Consider the following 22,336-nt stretch of genomic DNA (forward strand, 5'->3'; position numbering starts at 1 on the left):
TCCAAGTTTTTAAAAAAAGACAACAGAACTAGTTTCTGGAATACGCACACTTATATTTCAACAGCTGCTTGTGAATAGCGGAGAACGTTAAATGAAGAATTGATTCTCTCCCTTCCTCAGCCTCAAAGTTAGCACCCATTAAGAAAACAAACCATTTGATGAGAACGCAAGGATATCTGCAAACTGCCAGAGACACAAAATACTAAACAATTGGGACGTAGAAGCAACTGAACAAATAGACTCTTATCAGCTGGTGAGAGAGATCTGCAGAGGTCCTCACACAGAGCTTAGAGGTATAGGACTTTTTCTCCAAACATCATTGGAATGAACAGTGACAAGGCTGGTGACTGCTCCACTCATACATGTCTGACACATGAGCAGTTTCCATAATGCCACTGCCCGTGCACAAACTCATACACAATACCAGTATAAAAAGGTCACACTGCTTTGTAATGATGCCACTATAGAGTCATAGAGATGTACAGCATAGAAACAGATCCTTAGGTCCAACCCGTCCATGCCAACCAGATATCCCAACCCAATCTAGTCCCACCTGCCAGTATCCAGCCCATATTCATCCAAACCCTATTCATATGCATTTCCCCTCCCAATGCGTTTTAAATGTTACAAATGTCCACCACTTCCTCTGGCAGCTCATTCCATACACATACCACTGTGTGAAAAAGTTGCCCCTTAGATCTCTTACATCTTTCCCACCTCACCCTAAACCTATGCCCTCTAGTTCTGGACTCCCCCACTCTAGGGAAAAGACTTTGCCTATTTACCCTATCCATGCCCCTCATGATTTTGTAAACCTCAAAAGGTCATCCCTCAGCCGCCAACACTCCAGGGGAAAACAGCCCCAGCCTGTTCAGCCTCTCCCTACAGCTCAAATCCTCCAACTCTGGCAACTTCCTTATAAATCTTTTCTGAACCTTTTCAAGTTTCACAACATCTTTCCAACAGGAAGGAGACCAGAACTGTACACAATATTCCAACAGTAGCCTAACCAATGTCCTGTACAGCCACAACATGACCTCCCAACTCCTGTACTCAATACTCTGACCAATAAAGGAAAGCATACCAAATGCCTTGTTCACTATCCTATCTACCTGTGACTCCACTTTTCAAGGAGCTATGAATCTGCACTCCAAGGTCTCTTTGTTCAGCAATGCTCCCTAGGACCTTACCATTCATTAAGTGTATAAGTCCTGCTAAGATTTGCTTTCCCAAAATGCAGCACCTCGCATTTATCGGAATTAAACTCATCTGCCACTTCAGCCCATCTGATCAAAATCCTGTTGTAATCTGAGGTAACCTTCTTCACTGTCCACTACACCTCCAATTTTGGCATCATCTGCAAACTTACTAACCATACCTCTTATGCTCACATCCAAAACCATTTATATAAATGACAAAAAGTAGAGGACCCAGCACCAATCCTGGTGGCACTCCACTGGTCACAGGCCTCCAGTCTGAAAAACAACCCTCCACCACCACCACCCTCTGTCTTCTACCTTTGAGCCAGTCTGTAGCCAAACGGCTAGTTCTCCCTGTATTCTGTGAGATCCTAACCTTGCTAACCAGTCAAATGTCTTACTGAAGTCCATATAGATCACATTTACCACTCTGCCCTCAATCCTGTGTTATTTCTTCAAAAGCCTCAATCAAGTTGAAGACACGATTTCCCACGCACAAAGCCATGTTGGCTATCCCTAATCAATCCTTGCCTTTCTAAATATATGTACATCCTGTCCCTCAGGATTCCATCCAACAACTTGCCCACCACAGACGTCAGGCTCACTGGTCTATAGTTCCCTGGCTTGTCTTTACTGCCCTTCTTAAACAGTGGCACCACATTTGCCAACCTCCAGTCTTCCAGCACCTCACCTGTGACTATCGATGATACAACTATCTCAGCAAGAGGCCCAGCAATCACTTCTCTAGCTTCCCACAGAGCTCTAGGGTACACCTGATCGGGTCCTAGGGATTTATCCGCCTTTACCCATTTCAAGAGATCCAGCACTTCCTCCTCTGTAATATGGACATTTTTCAAAATCTCACCATCTGTTTCCCTACAGTCTATATCTTCCATGTCCTTTTCCACAGTAAATACTGATGTAAAATACTGGTTTAGTATCTCCCCCATTTTCTGCAGCTCCACACAAAGGCCACCTTGTTGATCTTTGAGGGGCCCTATTCTCTCCCTAGTTAGCCTTTTATTCTTAACATATCTGTAAAACCCTTTGGATATTCATTAATTCTATTTGCCAAAGCTACAAGATGTCCCCTTTTTGCCCTCCTGATTTGCCTCTAAAATATACTCCTACAGCCCTTATACTCTAAGGATTCACTCAATCATTCCTGCCTATACTCGACATATGCTTCCTTCTTTTTCTTATCCAAACCCTCAATTTCCTTTAATCATCCAGCATTCCCTATCCCTACCAACCTTTCCTTTCACCCTAACAGAAATACACTTTCTCTGGATTCTCGTTATGTCATTTTCGAAGGCTTCCCATTTTCCAGCTGTCCGCTTATCTGTAAACATCTGCCCCCAAACAGCTTTAGAAAGTTCTTGCCTAATACCATCAACATTGGCCTTCCTCCAATTTAGAACTTCAACTTTCAGATCTGGTCTATCCTTTTCCATCACTATTTTAAATCTAGTAGAATGATGGTCGCTGGCCCCAAAGTGCTCCCCCACTGACACCTCAGTCACCTGTTCTGCCTTATTTCCCAAGAGTAGGTCAAGTTTTGCACCTTCTCCAGTAAGTACATCCACCTACTGAATCAGAAAATTTTCTTCTACACACTTCAATTCCTTGCCTTCTAAATCCTTAACTCTACGGCAGTCCCAGTCTATGTTTGGAAAGTTAAAATCCCCTACCATACCACCCTATTATTCTTACAGATAGCAGAGATCGCCTTACAAATGTATTTCTCAATTTCCCCCTGACTATTAGTGGGTCTATAATACAATCCCAATAAGGTGATCATCCCTTTGTTATTTCTCCGTTCATCCAAATAACTTCCCTGGGAGGATATTCCTGGGAATAAAGCCTCAGTACAGCTATAATGCTATCCCTTTTCAAAAGCACCACACCCCCTCCTCTCTTGCCTCCCTTTCTATCCTTCCTGTAGCATTTGTATCCTGGAACATTCAGCTGCCAGTCCTGTCCATCCCTAAGCCGTGCTTCTGTAATTGCTATGATATCCCAGTCCCATGTTCCTAACCATGCCCTGAGTTCATCTGCCTGCCCTGTTAGACCCCTTGCTTTGAAATAAATGCAGTTTAATTTATTAGTCCTAACTTGTCCCTGCCTACCCTGACTGTCTGACTCGCTTCTGTTCAACTCGCTTCTGTTCTCAACTGTACCAGTCTCAGATCGATCACTTTCCTCACTATTTCCCTGTGTCCCACCCACCCCCACCTTACTAATTTAAAATCCTCCCGAGCAGCTCTAGCAAATCTCCCTGCCAGTATATTACTCCCTTTCCAATCCGTCCTTCTTGTACAGGTTACTCCTGCTCCAAAAGAGATTCCAATGCTCCAAAAAAAATGTGAATCTTTCTCCCATACACCAGCTCCTCACATGTTTCTGAGACCTTTCCCCCCCATCCTATAACTGCCATCCATCACATACCATTGCTGTTGCAAATTCCTCATGACAGCATGACAAAATATAATGATGGCACTGATTTCAAATATGATTTGTTGGAATTTAAAAATTACCTATTAAAAAGTCAAGTTCTATTCATGGAGTGGCAGCAGTAAATGAGAGAGCACTTGAAACCGATGAAGACTTTAGTGCTCTAAGCCTCACCTTTATTTCTGAAATAGCAAAGGGAAGAGTTCAATTTACATTTTCTGACATTCTTTACTCACCTTTATTTCTCAGAGTAGAATGGCATCAAAAAGAATAATATTCATGTCATTTGTGGGAATTGCATTTTTTTTCCCTTTTCAGGAGTGGAATTTGCCCTACCAAGCCCCTGCCGTTTCACAAGGTTCTGTGAGGGAACTTGGTTTGATGTTTCTCTCCATCCCAGTTTTTAAAAATATATTAGCACTTATGTTGCTTGTTGTGCAACTTTGCCAACAAATTTGCACGTGTTGTGTTGGCAACAAATGCAGTCATATTTTTGGGGGTGCAGGGGATGGTGCTGAAATATCTGCTAGAAGAATGTACCCTCCCGAATGCAGGGTGACTTTCCTTCACTCCATTTAGTTATAGAAAAAGCAAGCATATAAAGAATGTCATATGTACTCCAAATGAAGGTTGGATTGAGGGGGGCAAAAAAAAAAGGGCAAACTCCCTGCAATCTTGAAGCTTTGAAATTTCTTGGTGACAGAAGCTACTTAGCCCTTCTGCTCTGCAATTATGAATTAGGTAATTCAGAGCTGCAAACCAACTGTCCTTATTATCTGCTACAATGAAGTAGCTAATTTGGTGGAAAGGGTTCATAGCATATCATGACTAATGGGAGATCAACTTCGGACTGGGAAAACCAATGGAAACATTTTTGCTACCCAAGAGAAAAAAGGATGGAACAATTTTATACTGCAAAATTAAGTAGCATGGAATTTCAAGGTCATTCTTGCTTAGTAAATGGGATGTTTGAGGGAATCTGAATGATCTAGGCCCTACAGCTATTTCAGAGAAAGGTTTACAGCCCTGAATATACATCTTGCTATGCACCAGATAAAAATCTTTTTCCTGCATCGATGGCATATAGATTGCTGCGCTGTAAAAGATTTTAATGGAAACTGATTTGTGCAAAGAATGGGTTAATGCATGGCTTCAATCTTGCTCAAAAGAAATTTTTCTATTGTTTTAAGTTGCAGTATTGAGAATTTCAAAACGTCTTTGTTCAAGTTTTAACATTTGGGGCTAATTAATTTTCTGCATGAAAGACGATGCAGAAACGTACACTGACTTTAAGGTTTCTTTTAACAAAAATATTTTGTAGAAAGCAATTTTCACAATGATAATATAATGTTCAGTAGCTCTAGGCCTTTCTCAAATGTTGTTTTTGGAAACCATTTGTTTAGTCTGTTGTAGGGATATTTGAGAAGGCACAAATAGGAGTATTAACTTCATAGGCTCACTGACTGGTGTATATTACTTATTTTTATTAACTAATCTAAAATGCAATATATCAAATTTGTATTCTGAAATTTCTTTCATGCAGAGAGGTCCTAACACATTAGCCAGTATGGTACGGAGGTTGGTGTCCTTAAACCTGCACTGTACTCCATATTATGGTAAACTGCTAAGAAATTAGGACTATAATTAAAAGATTATGAAGAGAATAGATAGGTTAGGACTGATTTTCTTGGATCAGAGAATGTTGAAAGGAGATCTGATTGCGGTTTATAAAATCACGAGGGGCATAAATATAGCATCAATAGGAAGAAAGCTTTCCTCTTAGTAGAGGGTCAATTATTTCTGGCAGCACGGTGGCTTAGTGGTTAGCACTGCTGCCTCAGCACCAGGGACCCAGGTTCGATTCCAGCCTCGGGCAACTGTCTGTGTTGAGTTTGCACATTCTCCCCGTGTCTGTGTGGGTTTCCTCCAAGTGCTCTGGTTTCCTCCCACAGTCCAAAGATGTGCAGGCCAGGTGAATTGACCACACTAAGATTGCCCATAGTGTTAGGTGCATTAGTCAGAGGGAAATGCATCTGCAGAGGGTAACTCTTCAGAGGGTCTGTGTGGACTTGTTGGGCTAAAGGGCCTGTTTGCACACTGGAGAATCTAATGTAAACTAATTTTAAAGGTGGGGCATAGATTTAAGATGAGCAGCAGGCATTTTAAAAGGAAATTTAAGAAGAATTTTTCTTCACTCAGAGGCTGGTGGGTATCTAGAATTCACTGCTTGAAAGTACAGAAGGCTATGGACCAGAGTTGGGAAGTAGGATTAGATAGATGCTTGATGGCCAGAGCAGATCCAAACAACCACCTGATGAAGGAGAGGCACTCCGAAAGCTAGTGCTTCCAATTAAACCTGTTGGATGATAACCTGGTGTTGTGTGATTTTTAACTAGATCTAAACAAAATAATTCTACAAAAACAGCACACTAGCTTCAAGACAGAAAACAATTGTTACTAGTTTTTAATCATTTATACCACATGCTTAGCTTTGCTAATTTGAGTTGGACTGCTCATCATTATACTTTAAACAACACCATTTGTCATTCGGCATTCATTTCAAAATGAAATGCCTCAAGTCCTTTCACAGAAGCACTAAAGCAAAATTTGACAGCAAGCCTATAATGAGATATTAATACAGCTGGTCAAAAACTTAGTCAAAGAGGCAGGTTTTAAGAAACATCTTAAAAAGGAATATAAAGACCTTGAGAAACAGATTTAGGGAGGGAGTTCTGGAACTTCTAGCCCACCTAGTGAACTATTCCAGAAAACCTGGGAACAAAAGGATAGCACTGGAACCAAATCTTACTGAGTCTTATAAAGCGTAACTTTACAAACAAACCTCTCAACTCAAATCAGACCAGATGAAGGGCTCCTGCCCAAAACACCGATCCTCCTGCTTCTCAGATGCTGCCTAACCTGCTGTGCTTTTCCAGCACCCCACTCTTAACTCTGATCTCCAGCATCTCAGTCCCCACTTCCTCAACCAGAGTAGAGTTTCAAGAAGTGCCTCTTCGTAGATATTTTTAATGAATTTGTTCAGAGGTGTTATTACACGCCTCTGGAACAGGTAGAACTTTAATATGGGTTTCCTATATTATACCACAGGGGGTGGGGTAGGGTGGGTGTGTTCAAGATCTAATTATTGCTATACCTTCAACATTACTGGACAGCTGAAGGCAGGAATAAATTAAGCGATCAGAACAATGTAAGAACATAGATTAGTGTTGATGGATAACGTGCAAAAGTAGTGTGGGTGATTCGGTGGTGAGGGAAAAATAAAGCTTAGTTTGTGCATCGGCATTTCTGGATATTTAAAGCAGAAACGCGCAGCAATCTGAATTACAAAGCTGGGGAAGGTCACATATGGACAGGCAACACCAAGATGGGATTTGAAAAGATGGATGAGAATTAAAAATCAAGACATTACTCATCTGAACACCAATATGGATCAGAGAACAAAAGGCTGATCAGTGAACAGGTCTTGTACATGTAGAGGATGAAAGAAACAGCAGATTTTGGCTGATTTCAAGTTTACACAGGGTAAAATGTGAGAATTGACCAAGAAGGTGTTGAAGTCATCAAGTCCAAAAAAGGGGATGGGGGATTACAATAATAGATGTACGGACGCAGGGGTAGAGTTATAGAGTTGGACTACCTATGTCAACAGTTGCACAATATTGGTGTGTGTTGGATCTCTTAAATGAGAGCTCACAGTCAGCGTGAGGGGAGAGTTGAAAATAAAAAGCATCGGTTTTCTTTATATTTTGCTTTAGGAAACAATAAGTGAAGAATCAACATTTTTGTCTCTGCACAAGCTATTTAAGAGTGTGTTAACCTTTCCAATTCTGATAAAAATGTGACAAACAAATGCAAATTATTCACACTTACTGACTACATAAATAGCAGCTTCTCGTAGAATGCAAGAGAACTTTCTGGTGTTGCTTGACACATTGAGGAAAAGAAAAAAGGCCCTGTTTGTAACCTTAAGGACAAACTGTGCAGTCTGGCTCAGAGCTGTTTACATGTGAAAGCAGCAATAGCAGTCGTTTAGCTCATTACATGTCAAAGGTCACTTACAAGGAAATTGTCTATATAAAAATATGCATCTGATCTTGGCAAGACTGATACAACACTTACCATTGACTCCTCTTCTTCCTGGTTTGCCACGTTTTCCTGGTGGGCCTACATATAAAGAAAAAAATGGAATTATTTATTTGTTGTCTGATTTAAGGATTTGGAAAAATCCAGCTGTAAAACCAATAGCATTTCTGATTTTTCTGCAATATTGAAAACTTCACTCAGGAGCACATACAATCTGGTCTCTGCATACTGTAGTACAGTTCTTCTGTTAGCACATTTCTAGGAACTATGACTAAATGTTTATTGTTACAAATTACTTTGTTCCTCTAATGGGTAATTATTTTGAAATGTGAAAACACAGCAGTTGTGATTGAAGTGCTGCTCAATACATAAATCACATTGAATTACACTTATTATTTGTTTTCTGTGCAGTCTGGTTTGCCTTTCAGCTTGACGGATGCTGCTGTCAATGCACCACATTGCAAACAAACTCATACGTGAAGACAATCAGTTTCCCAGCCAGGATAAGGAGACAATAGAGGAACCTTCACTGTTGTATTCCATTTTATTCCCAGTTGAGGCAAACTCTTCAAAGTACTGAATTACTCATGCTCTGACAATTAATTTCTTTGCAAATTATGACATTATTATAGACTCCTATTTGAGGCTAAGTGACTGATCACAGCCAAAATAGAACCATTTGTTAACATACAATGTTAATCTAAAAACTATTATTGAAATCTCTACAGAATACATGCATCGAATAACAATTTTACTGTAGGTGATGCATATTCATATTCCATATGGATTGAAATTTGTTAGCTGACTATTTTCCTCAACTGGTGGTTTGCAGAGCTGCTCCCTGGAAGTGATTTCCCATTACACTAGATCATATCATACAGGAAAAGGCAGTCGTTTTGAATGACTTGGAATGCCTATTTACATATAAACAAATGTATCAGGGCTAGCCTGCAGTGGCCACAGGCCTCTCAAACTGAAAACTACCACAGAGGGCTGTTTCAAACCCTCCCCCTACTTGCTAGGTGCTGCTGAAAAGGTTTTTATTTTACTTCTTCTGTGCCTCTAATTCTTTCACTTTAACCATCTAATGCCACAATGACTAGTGCTATCTTACAGGATTACTTAGGCACAGAAACAGGCCATTCAGCTTAAGCAGTCCATACTAATATTTATGTTCCACTCAGAATCATGCAATCTCTACAGTGCAGAAGGCAGCGATTTTGCCATTGGGTCTGCACCGTCACTCCGATGATCATGGCAAAAGTGAGAACTGCAGATGCTGGAAATCAGAACATCACTCTAATCTATACTCCGATGACCATCCCAACTAGACCCAGCCCCCTACAACCCTGTATTAACCATGGCTAACCCATCGAACCTGCACATCTCTTGACACTACAGGGCAATTTAACATATGCAAATCTGTTGGATTGCCAATCTTTGAACTGTGGAGGAAACCCACACAGACATGAGGAGAACATGCAAACTCCACACAGACAGTCACCAAAGACTGGAATTGAACCAAGTCTCAGACGCTGAGAGGTGGCAGTATTAACCATTGTACCATTATGGTAACCTCATGTCTCCTTTCCTTATCTGACTCAACAGAATGATCCTCCACCTTCTTCATTTACCTATCTAGCCTCTCCTGAAGTGCATCGATATTCTCCATTTGGACTGCTCCCTGTTGTAGTGAGTTGCACATTCCAGGTAAATGGACTCCCTATTTGATTTCTTGGTGACTACTTTTTAAATTGGTGGCTCTTTGTTTTGCTCATGATTTTTAAAAAAAAAATACCACTACACTTCTGCTTTACAGCACCCATGAAGGGTTTTTAAAATAAGGTATATAACTAGACAATTAGCGTCTCTTTAGTGAAGAAAATAAAAGACCTTTCACAGTTTTGAAGATCTCTCACAAGTAACTCAACCTTTGATAAACTTACCAGTTATTCATTTAAACTTGGAAGCGTATCTTTTTACAAGTTATTTTTTCTAAGTTCTTATTTGCTTCTTGCAGCCATGTTCTGCAGAGGATATTGCTTGATGCCATTCATCATATTCTCTATCCAAGTTTTCAATTAGTTTCCGAAGTGGGAGGTGGAGCACAGGTTACTCAGCATTTTGTAAAATCCATTTTAGATTTTTCTTCATTGCATTTATTCCAAATGACTGAGTTATCACTTACCTGCAGGTCACATGTAAATTTATGTTCCACCTGACACGCCAGGCAAACCTATTTAATTGTTGCAATCAGAACTTTAAGATTTAATCCACTCTGTATGAAAGGGGATCACTTTGTATGAAAGTCTTTTAATACATCTTAAAACTAACTGTATCTAACTGTGAACAAACTAGGGGCAGGGTTTTGTCCTTTCAGTCAGGACCTTGACTCTGGGACCAAATGGATATACAACCACAGGTGTGTGTGAATGGTCTCTCAGCTGTGATTTCCTGCAAATTGGCCAGTTGGTCAAAGAGTGGTCATCATTAAGGATGGTGGATGAGAGCTCTGAGCTGGATGGTAAAGAGAGGCCCTCTTATGGAAACCTTTTCTCCTCGTAGGAGAGAGAGAGAGAGAGAGAGACAAGATGGAGACACCCTCTCTCCAACCTCAAGATTTCTAGAAAAAAAATTCTGTACTCCCCCCCACCCATTCACAGACTTACCTAATTGGCTATTCACTATCTGACCACCTCCATGCTTCTCCCCACAAGGGCGCTAAAAGAAGATTCCTTTCTGAATTGTTCAAGCACAGTCTTTGCATTGACAGTTCCGTAAAAGACACATGTACGATTTTTGAAGATATCCAAAAAGGATGTGGCACGACCATCAATTGAGTAAATATCCTGCTATATATCTGGAAAATATTACTGTAAATTCCCATTACATTGAACTACTAAAACTGCAGCTAAATACATTATTCCCCACAAAAACAAAAAACATTAAAATCTACTTTTGTTTTGACAGAAGGACTGCCGAAATTCTCACACTTGGGCTACTCAAGTTCCTTATAGCCAATGATGTAAGTTTGAGTATTGCGATTCTGTCAAGTTCCCAATCATGAGGAAAGTGGATATGAAACAAAAATGCTGCTGTTGAGAGATAACGAGTCTCCACATCCAGCTGGACTTCATTGTAATGTGATATAAGGCATGCAAATTACATTTCATTTATTTGAGATTGGATTTTTGTCTTTAAAATAGTGGCATAATGTTTCCATTGTCATCCAATCATTAACATATACCCATTTCTATAGCAGTGGAGATTTATTTTCTTAAAAAAGTCAGGTTTTGGAAGTTAGTGGGAATTTGTTTACATTGAATATTTTATGCATCACTCTCTCCCAACCATAAAATTCTGGAATTTTGAGGGGTTGGGTGCTGGCGAACTTAAGGGAACATGAATTGGTTTTTAAAAAAAAAGTTTTCTTTAGAGTTTAAGTCTGGGCAGTTCTGCAGACTTTGAGGCAGTATTTGATAGTATAAAAGCAGCTTTTCTAGGAAATTAAACCATCCTAGAATTGTTAAAAGTTAATGTAAGGACTTCAGTTTAAAGCTCCATACCAGAAGTGTTTGGTTAAAACCCTAGATTATGTGAAGCTGAAAAATAAAAAAGAAGGTCAGTTATATGAATCAAAAGAAGAGATAATCAGACGATCATGACCAAGAATTGAAGCCACATCCAAGCCAAACCTTGTGGAGTAAAGGCCATTCTCTCTAGTGTTGGAATATATAATGAGATGCTATTGGGTTTAATGGGATTATATTTTTAGCACAAGTTTCAAAACCTTTAAACTTCAGCTAAGAAAATAGTTTAAGTTAATCTATACTATATTTCATTTGCATAAAAAACTTCTGTTTATTGTTAAACTCTAATCTGCAGTATTTTGCACTGGTATTCAGCGAATAGATAGCTTGTAAAATCAAAAAAAAATCTTTCAAACCAGATTTCAGTCATCAATCAGGGATGATAAAAGCAAAATACTGTGGTTACTGGAAATCAAACAAACACAGAATGCTGGAGAAACTCAGCTGATCTGGCAGCATAGGAGAGAAATGGAGTTAATGTCGAGTCTGGTATGACCCTTCAGTGTGAAGACTGGAAATTAGTATATACAACTCGTCTCTTCAAAATGAGGAAGGAGACAAAACAAAAATCTATAGGCCAGTTTGCTTTGTATCTGGGTGTAGGAACGATGGTAGAATTGATCATTCTAGCTGGGCACTGAGAAAAACAAGGTGGTAATGGGTACGCATCAGCAAGGTTAGTAAAAGGGAAATAACATTTGAAGGCTTTGAAAGAGTAACAGATTGTGCATGGATGGGAGCCGACAGATATACAGTACTATAGTTGGATTTCCAGGAGGTATTTGAAAATGTGAAGGGTACTGCAAAAACAAAATAGTGGGGTAAATATTATAGGGCATAATAACCAAGACAGAAGACAGGCATACCCCATTTTCTGCCTAAAGCAAAAGATGGTCTCTGCCTGATTGGCAGGTTGTGGTCAGTATAATCCCACAGGAGTCTGTGTGGGGGCCTCAACTTTTTACATCAAATGGGGAGGGAAGGGGAAGCATGGTAGCTAATTCAGATAACACCAAGTTAGGTAGGCAAGTATCTTGTGAAGACGACAAAGTTATAGGCAGATTTAGATAAGCTGAGTGGAAGTTGTTAACTTTGGCAGGAATAAAATTGAAAAAAAGCAGAGTATTACTTAAACAGATAAAAAGTACACAGATTTCAGGAGTGCAGAAGGATTTGGATATTCTAGTGCATGAGTCACAAAAAAGATATAACGTAATCAAGTAGTGAATGGATTGCTATTCTTTAAATGAGAAGAATTGAACGCAGAAGGATGGATGTTATGTTTTGTTGGACAGGGCATTGATGAGACTACAGTTCAAATACTGTGTGCAGATTTAATTTCTTATTTAAAACGATGGATATAAATGCATGGGAGATAGGTCAATGAATATTTATATCTGACCTGAGCAGGTGGTCTTATGAGGACAAGTTGGACCAACTAGTCTGGTTTCCACTGTAGTCGAGAAGCGAGTGAGGAGGTGACATGATTGAAGTATATGAAATCCTGAATGGTCTTGACAAGGTAGCTTGGAAAGGCTAGTTCCTCTAGAGAGAGTGTCAGTCTGGGAAAAGGGACCACTGTGTTCTGAGTAAAACACAGATGAAGAATTTTATTCTCTTAGAGGGCAAAGTTTTGAGCTTTCTGCTTCAGAAAGCAGTGGAGGCAGGGCAATTGAACATGTTCAAGACAGGGATACATAGATTCTTGTTAGTCAGGAGAATCATGGGTTATTGGAGGTAAATATAAAGTGTGAAATTTGAAATCAAACAGATCAGCCATGATCTTATTGAATGGAGGGGACAGGTTCAATGTTCTAATTGGTTTACCTCTGCTTTGATTTCTCATGTATGTATGTTTTGACATTTTCAAATTTAAGTCTTTTGAGGAAAAGTACCATCTCAAATTTACACAATGCATATGTCAGTTGTCAGCACATGTAACTGGGAGAAAGGTGGTACTACGCATCCTTCATCCAGTACTCATGTGTGCTGACCTACATGGGTTTTCCTTATCCCGGTGTTCAAATTCATCTTCCTCTTTTCTGTAGCCCCCTACAAGAATTCAAATTCCTGCAATTTTAGCCTTTTTTGCATCTTTCCTTCCATTGTGGCCATAGCTACAGGCTTCAAAGTGTGGAATTCCCACCTTTTAAAACTCTCTACTGCACTCTTTTTTGAAAAAAAAAAGCACTCCTAAAAGGCTCTTTGGTAAAATCTTACTCATCTGTCCTAATGTCACATTAAATGGTATTATACAATGCAATTATCTTTTGCTTTTCTCATTGGTTATTTCTTTCTATATACACACCAGAAAAACAAAGCTTCTTTGAGCAAAAAGTAAACATAATAGAAAATGCTCAGTTTTATTAATTCCATGGTTGTGCAACAGAGTTAGAGTCTGAGAATAATTCATTGGCACATTTCAGCAATCAAAAACAATTTTCCTCAAATATGGATAATTAGTTCCCAGAGTATCATGGCCAAGCATTTGCTTTTTGAAGATGATTTCAAATATACAATTGAATTTGTAATTATAAATATGATTGGACTGAACTCAAGACAAATTGCTTGCACCTGCTCAGCTGACTTGGCAATGAAACAAAAAAAAAGGAAAATATCTTTAGTAAGTTGAAAGCAAAGTCAAATGTCAGTTTGCTGAATCAAAAAGTATTGGTTTAAGGATTAATTCAGAAATCACTTGTCAGTAAACTGGTGGTATTATGAGACTGTGAATCCTGTGGAAAGATGAAGTTTTGGAGTACTAAAAGGTGACACTTAAAAACATAAATGAAATTGATTCCATCTATTAGAATTCCCCAAACCAACAGATTCTGTCAGGAGACGAAATTCACTACTATTTCATCTCTAATTGCAATGAAGAGCACAAATAGCAGTAGACTGATTAAAATGTGCTTGACTAGGAGTTATCAAATAGAAATTGAAGATGTAGCATTGTTTCTTTCTCACTTAGTTTTTTTGTTTTAAGCACAACTTAACACAAGCATTTAACATCAAATAAAATAAATGTGATTTTGTTAGAAGCTGCTGCTTTCTACAAATTGGATTAGTTTTAAGTACTGCATCAGGCAAACGGTATTGCGTACAAGTCCAGCAATTAAGCACAGCATGATTCACTCCATGCTGTACGGTTTAGCGTACATGAAAGATAACAGAAGTTGTAAGAAGCAAGGCTTAAAATTGAATATCAGACTGTAGGTATGATAATTTTGAGATTAAATTTCGATGCCACTCACTGGGAAGTTTAAAGATATTGAACTCAGCATAGATGGAGTTGAGGTATGTGGAATTGATAAAGCTATTTTGTCTAGTTGAGGAGTCAATGACAGAGGGTCAATTAAGCTGCATTTTTAATAAATGGAGTTAACACAGTGATTAAGAAAATATTCTTCATACAGCCCTGTCAGACACCATGGAATGCTGTTACAGGAAATAAATAAGATCATTGCATCTTTTCGGATAAAAAATGTGGCTAATAGGATTTGTATCCCAAATCATTTTGCACTTACTTGAAATTATTGTAAATCAGTGAAGATATAGAGAATGAACAGACATATTGGAGAACTTGAAAAATGAAACAAGAGCAGGTCCTTATGTTAATAAGCAGTGTATTAGCTTAAAAAAAATAGGGAGGGGAACAGGTTAATTTGAGCAACTGCACTGCAATATTGACAGTGTTGTAAGTCAGTTTTGGATCATGAGATGATAGAAGGCCATCAGCTGGAAGACGACCTGGAACAGGATCTGGACTGGTGGGTGGGTGGGAGCAAATAAGTAAGTGGTATTATTGCTAGACTATTAATCTAGAGAGCCAGAGAATGTTCAGACCCTGACAAATGGTGAAATTTGAATTGAATAAAAGTCTAGAGTTAAAAGAGTCTAACGATGACCACAAAATCAGTGTATTGTGTCAATAATTGGCATCTGGTTCACTAAGAGAGAAGTCCTGGTTTGGCCTACATATGATTTCAGACCTACAACAGAGTGGCTGACTCGTCCATCTCTGGATTGCCCCATAGTGCAGTAAATGCTGACCCAACCAGCACTGGTCACATCTTGCTAATGTATTTAGCAAATAAATCACTGTGACAAGCCAGTGTTTACCAAATGAAGATTGCCTAAATAAAAATGTTTAAATTTTGATTTTTGTTGTAACTTCAAAAGGTTTTCCCAACATCATGTCGCATTCAAAGAGAACATTGTAAACATTTTTAACATGTTCTAAAATTAGTCCATTTACCATTCACTGTGCTGCATATGAAGAATTCAGACATGTAATAGAATTGAAAAGTTATCTTGACGTACCCAAATAAATATGATGGCACCACTCCCTAAAAAAAAATTACGACTATTACAATAGGTTAAGAACTTGGACACTGAACACTACAGCACAGGAACAGGCCCTTCAGCCCATGTCTGCGCTGACGATGATGCCATTCCAAACTAAATCTCATCTGCCTGCATATAGTCCATATCTTTTTATTCCCTGCCTTTTCATGTATCTGTTTAAATGCTTCTTAAAACATTGCTATTATATCTCCTTCTACCACCTCCCCAGCACATGCTCCAGACACCTACTACCCTCAGTGTAAAGACTCGCCTTGCACATCTCTTAACTTTTCCCCTTCTCATTTTAAACCTGTGGCATAGTATTTGACATTTCCACACTGGAGAGAAAAAAAAACTCAAACTATTAAAAATAAAGAAAAAAAATTGGACAATTGAAATCAATACAGTATGTAATTAGTTTGCCTTTGAACCCACAGAATAAACGAGTACATCAAGATATCTATACTACTTTCAAATCAGTAGATCACCAAGATCTACTCAGATTCACGTGGCAAAACCTACAAAAACCAAATAAATCACCTGTATCACCTTGGAGTTACAAACAAACATTTCCCTCATTGGTACCAAATAAAAAAATACATAGATTGGACGAATGCCAATAAACTGATCAATTGTCCCAACAGCATGTCAGCACATAAAATGAGTGGAGTAGTTGCATCAGCCAATTATAATGCCACAGACTAGTGGATGCATTTATAAATCAAAAGAGGGAATAGTACAATTAGTGCAATAACTTGTCACTGCATAGTGGGGAGAGTTAAGATAATAACCCCTAGCCAGCTGTGTCCTTGCAGTCATGAACTTTTAGTTTTACCAGCAGTTAATATTTCAAAGTATTACAGGTGATTAATGAGTATTTGCTGACTACAAAAGGCGAGTCAAAACTAAAATATTCTGTAGTTAAAAACAGATGTTTAATTTGCTAAAGAACCTTAAGCAGTTAAATATGTGGGATTTGTTTAGTGTACACAGTCCTGGTTGTTATCTGTTGATTCACTACTGGTTGAGCTTGGTGCTCAAGGTCAGCCCAAGACTCCACCTTTTTCCTTTTGTCATGTCTGGTCTGCCTTGGTAAACTGATTGCAGTCCTTCATGGTACAGAGCAGAGGCATCAGTGTTTATTTTTATTATCTGCAGGAGTTCTAGGCTTCAATCCTCATCTGCAAGGGACAGAGTTTAAAATGCATCTAAAAATTTGGAACTTCCAATGCAGTGTTGGCACAGCCATTATGATCATCCACTTTTTGTTCAAAGATGTGGTGAAGATAAGTAAGTGATGCAGAGGGGAGAGAGAGATGGAAGGTGTATAATTGCAGAGTCAAAGATTAAAACAAGCTAAAAAAGGTCCAAATGTGATGACTCAAAAGTCATCATGTAAGGACTTAAGGCCTGAAAGCAACAAAATCTTAGAGGATTGGTATGCCTAGCCTGCATCAGATGATGAGAAAGAAGCAAGCTAGCTGGCATTCAGGTTGGTCTCAGAATGAATTCTAGACTGACAGCCAATCACTCAACACTACAAGTTGCCCTAAGGATATGCAAAAGACTCCTATGTGCCTTCTGTGATAATGAAAAAGTTGGATGGCTTGTCATCCTGCTTCCTTCATAAGGGGAGTCCTGAAATTGCTCCTGTAAAGCGTGCATTTTTGTCTGATATACAGGAATGCACCACTTTGCATTTCTCATTTGATATAGCATGACATTTAAAAGCCCGACAGACCCACAGTCATCTTCAGAATCGGATGAGAGCACAGATCGTTGCTGCCTCCCTCTTGAAACAGGGCCATCATACACACAGTTCCTAATTTAACAGGACTGAATGTTCCTGTTCTCAACTGAAATGAAGCAAAACTGCTCAAGACCACTCCTCCTTCACTGCCTATTCCATGGAGCAGAGGTCTTTACTCTTGCTTGCTGACCTTTCTCCTCTAGATCCTCCATAATCACAATGATAGACTCCGCCATATCCCCATGTCACCAGAAGTCTGCCTAGAGTATCTGAGAAATATTCGCCTAGCATAAGAAAAGGGAGGCAAGCTACAGAAGCCTACATGGCTAAAAACAAAAATCCAAATGCAAAATCAATCAGCATTAATCAGACTGTGGTTGGGGAGCCTTTGCAATAACAATAGCACCAGTGCTCAAATCCAGTGTTAAGGAGGTTTCTAACAGAAGCAGAATCCTGAAACAAGTGTCGTTCCTTCACTTTTTACAGTCTGGGCAAGATTCAGGTACATGCTCATCTCTTTGATAATTACAATACACCCCATACAAGCTGATGCTGGGCACACTTCTAACAGACATGGGATGAGCGACATTTAAGCAATACATCCTCAATCAAATTGTAATGAACACAATACAAGCATGTACATTGTGAATGATGCCCATTTGGGATGATGTGGTGTTGGAATGAGGATTTCTGGAAGAGTGGCCAAACATCAGTTCCACCAAAAATCCCAATAAATGATGGTTACTTAATTTACATCTTATTTGAAGACTATTTATATATCTGAAACTTGACATAGTTCAGCAAGGCCAGCGGTTGCCCTATAATACAAAGAATGCCAAATACAGACTGCTGTAATAAAGTAGTAAAATTGTTTTAAATTAAATAATTGCTCTGTTTAAGGCTGTACTGTTTTATTCTTCCTGCTAAAGTAAATAACATCATATTTTCCCCTATTAAACCCCTCTGCCAAATGTTTGCACACAATCGTTTTGCAATTACCCTCATGTATTCCTCACGTCTTCCGTGACTTCAGCGACCATGACCTTGCTAATGTAAGGCATTGATGTAAATTTTAAAACTTGAGGTCCCAGCACAGATCCCTGTAGAACACCACTTGTCAGTCAGAATAAAGATCCATTTATGCATATTCATTCCCGTCAGCCAGTCTTCAAACTATATGTTATATATAACAATATGATATATGTTACCCCCATTCCATAAGGTTTTACTTTGTGTGATAACTTTTGATGTGGTACCCTTTCAAATGCTTTCCAGATATCAAAGTAGAGTATGCCAGCGGATGACAATCAACCCATGGAACTAACAGTAGTCATGATCCTGTCATGCTGTTTCAGTCAACTGCACACAGCATCTTTGAGCTGCTATGTTAAAACAGAAAGGTAGCTGTTCGACACTTGCTTCATGGACATCCTTCCACTACACAACCATAGATGGTCAGTGATTCTGAACTGAGAGCTATGTTCACACCAAGAACATTGTGAAGCCAATCATTGATATTCTCAAACAACTGCTTTCTGGGTTTATTACTCACTGCAGGATTCCTGCTGTACTCTGCACAATCTCATTCTCAGGAAGGTGCAGCCTTGGCCACTGAGCTCTCATTGATAAACTCAGGAATTGGAGGTAAAGGAGCAGGCAAAAGTAGAAGGAGAAAGAGAGGAGACATCAGGACCCCTTCACTGCCATCTTTAAAACCCTCTAACAGACCACCATACCATCCACTTGGCCAAAGTGGTTCTTTGCATCCTCCGTGTCAACCTAGGCTTGTTCACCTACTCCCATGACCCTTTAATCATGCCTATTTGTGCTGCTTTACCCAAATCCCATGGCTGTTTATTTAGTGCAATACATTCTAACATTGTTTATTTCAGTTTAGATTTTGACATGTGGGGGTTTGCTTGTGTATTTGAAGAAGTGGGTTAAGCTTGTATTTCTAGAGCCATGACATTTTTAGAAACCAGTGCAAGGGAAAGATTTCTTGGTGTGATAATGGGAATTTGCTTTGAGAGAGAGTTTGAATGAGTGCAGAGTAAACCTTGAAAGAGAGTATTAGCTTGCTTTAAGTTAGATCAACTAGAAATTAATTTCCTTTCTTTGTTGAAAATAAAAAAGCTTGGAAAGCTTTAGTTTTCAGTTTGAAAGTGTCCTGGTTGGAGTTAGATATCAAAACTTCATTCAGAATAATTAGGAATCAAACTACTTCAGTGTAACGTATTCCAGACCACAAACGTTTGGTCGGAGCCTGAAGAGATTAATACATTTGGTTGAAAATGATCAGGAAAGAGATTTCTGAACTCTCAAGATTTGTAATTGGAAGAAACTGCTAAATTAAACCCATTAGAGAACGCTGTTTGTTTGTGTACTGCAAGATGACACTTATAATAAATGGGATTGTGTTTTGAAACTTTCATGTTAATTACACAGAACATTGATTATTCTACTTTGTTTAATGAACTTCTGTTTTATTGATAAAACAAATTATGTAGTATCACATGCTTCTGTTTTAGTAATCACCTTGTTAAACAAAAAACAAAGCTTGATCTATTTAGCCAGATTTCAGCCTGATATATAAACTGTCTGGGAACAAAGCTGTGATCATATGACAAATTGGCACCAACTCACGCTAGCCAAGTTACCCAACCCAACATCCTTTGGTCTTGCATGTACTATGCTAACTCATCCAATATCTAACTTAGGAAGACCCAGGCCAAAATAAAATTGAATAGATATTTAATTTTTCTATAACTCACCATCATATTACATTCTTCTCTGATATAAACATCGGATCCCACACAAAGACAGGTGACAATAATGACAGTTCTCTATTTAAAACTTGGACCACATCCAGAATACATTCATTGGGAGTGAAGTAAAATCTGATCTCTACCACTTGTAGCTTCAGACTGCCCAATAACTCATGGGACTGTTACATAATATCCTGTTGAGATGATTTGTGACTAATAGTGGTTTATGATATGCCTCCATAACGATGGATGTTTTACATCACAACAGTATATTCAATAAAGTGTTGGAAGTTATGTCTGAAGATAAATCCACTGATGAGTACTTTTGCAAGATCACAATTTTTGGAGTGTGATCCTAAGAATCTTACAGCAATACTAAAAGTTAACCCCCAGGCCCCTAAATTCTCTTTCCCTTAAACCATAAAGGTAACAGATTGCTCTCAATGCAAACATAAGAGCTCTTCGTTGTGAACTCCTGGATGAAGACCCACAACACTGCACTCAAAAAGAACCTGGTCTTCTTTGGCCTGCCTGGTAGTCCATTTACAGCCTTTTTCACACAAAAAAACATACTGACACTGCTACACCAGCAGCGAGAAGCTGGGTGCATCTCTTAAAAGCAGTTTGCTCCAAGAAGTGCAGGCTAGAAGTTCAATTTGCTACCCATTCATTTTTCTGGGCCAGTTGTTGAGACCTTTTAACATTTTGATCGAAATGTCAAGAGAATCCCAAGGAATAATCCCCATTTTATATCAGCAGAGAATCTTGCAGTCTACAAAGCAGAGTTTTACAGAATTGAATAAAGGAAACAAAAATGAAACAAAATTTTTCTTTACGCTTCCAGGATCTATAATGATATTGGTTAAGTTAAAGAATGAAAGTAATTAAGTGGATAGAGCATAATTAGTTTGCATTTCCTTAAATGCTTTCAAAGATGCTTCTTTTTAAACTTATAAGCAACACAACCAACTTGCATTTTAAAAGGAAATGACATTATCTTTCATTTCCAAATTAACACGAAAACTGCAGCATCTCAAAAGCAGAAATGTGCTTTACTCAGTCAAACTAAAATACTGAATTATTCAGGCACTCAGACTAAGAATATAGGCTAGTGTACTCAGGTATTACATAAAAATGAGTTCATTGAGACAACTGAGAAAGTAAATAAGCAGCTGCCAATCTCGTGAAAATTTAAAGCACCACTGTCAGAAATAACTGAAAATTAATCAGTGAAAATTGGATTGGTACAGGAGAGATGAGCAGCATCTAAAACGAAGCAGGAACATTGACATTTTACGAGCAAGGTTGATGTAATTAAGAATTATTGAACATCAGTGGAAAGGTATTGAATAGGCAACTACACAGAGCCAAAAACAACAGGAGCAAAACACAGAAGGTCACAAATTAAATGAAGTATATGTATTTATCAGGTAAAACAAAAGCATGTGAAAGTATGCCAGAGTTAGTGGATGATGCAGTAGGAATATCAAAAAAGGTGACAAAAAAAAAGCTGAGAAGGGATAAATGTTAACAGAAGAGAGGATGATAGAGCCCTCAAAAGGTTAAAGAAATTAATCCTTTTCAGAGATGGAAAGCTACACAGTAAAGTTCACTGGTTAAGTACCCTTGATGTGAATATGATATAGATAACCCAAAAGCACAATGTAATATGGAGTGTTGATTCACCTTAAGAATAACAGTAGTTTGTGCAAAAATAATAAGAAGATGTGCATATAGAGGAAACTCATTAATGCAAAATTTTCATCTAACAAAATTATAAACTGGAAGTACCAAGTGAATGTGTGACCTTGGATTGCATCCTTCCCTATTACCTCAGATATAGGGAGTGTCCAAGTGAACCAAATAAATTACTGATCAATTGAAGAAATTGAAGTCCTGCCCCCTTTGCTGATACTGACCACAGGGTAATTTAACAAAAATCAAAAAAGATACAAAATGGTGCTAAGCATTAGATAATTATTAATAGGATTAATCCTTTGATATATTCACAAAGGAATGTTTTTCCTACTTGGGGATAGCATAAAGGGGAAGTAAGAAGTTCAATGTGACAACTGAAGATCAGTTAATCAAGAGGGCGATACTATTATTTTGAAATAGTTTGTGATG

At 38.5% G+C, this 22,336-nt stretch overlaps 1 protein-coding gene across 1 annotated transcript in view; it reads right to left on the bottom strand.

Moving 5' to 3' along the window:
* LOC140491788 (uncharacterized) overlaps positions 1-22,336 on the bottom strand; it is a 220,685-nt gene that overhangs the window by 162,311 nt on the left and 36,038 nt on the right. The window contains exons 3-4 of the mRNA XM_072590190.1: positions 7,790-7,838; positions 7,133-7,136 (exon numbers count right to left, since the gene is read on the bottom strand). Of these exons, the coding sequence (XP_072446291.1) occupies positions 7,133-7,136; positions 7,790-7,838 (53 nt within the window). The remainder of the gene's footprint in view (positions 1-7,132; positions 7,137-7,789; positions 7,839-22,336) is intronic.

This window comes from Chiloscyllium punctatum, chromosome 20 (genome assembly GCF_047496795.1).
Source record: "Chiloscyllium punctatum isolate Juve2018m chromosome 20, sChiPun1.3, whole genome shotgun sequence".
NCBI lineage: Eukaryota > Metazoa > Chordata > Chondrichthyes > Orectolobiformes > Hemiscylliidae > Chiloscyllium > Chiloscyllium punctatum.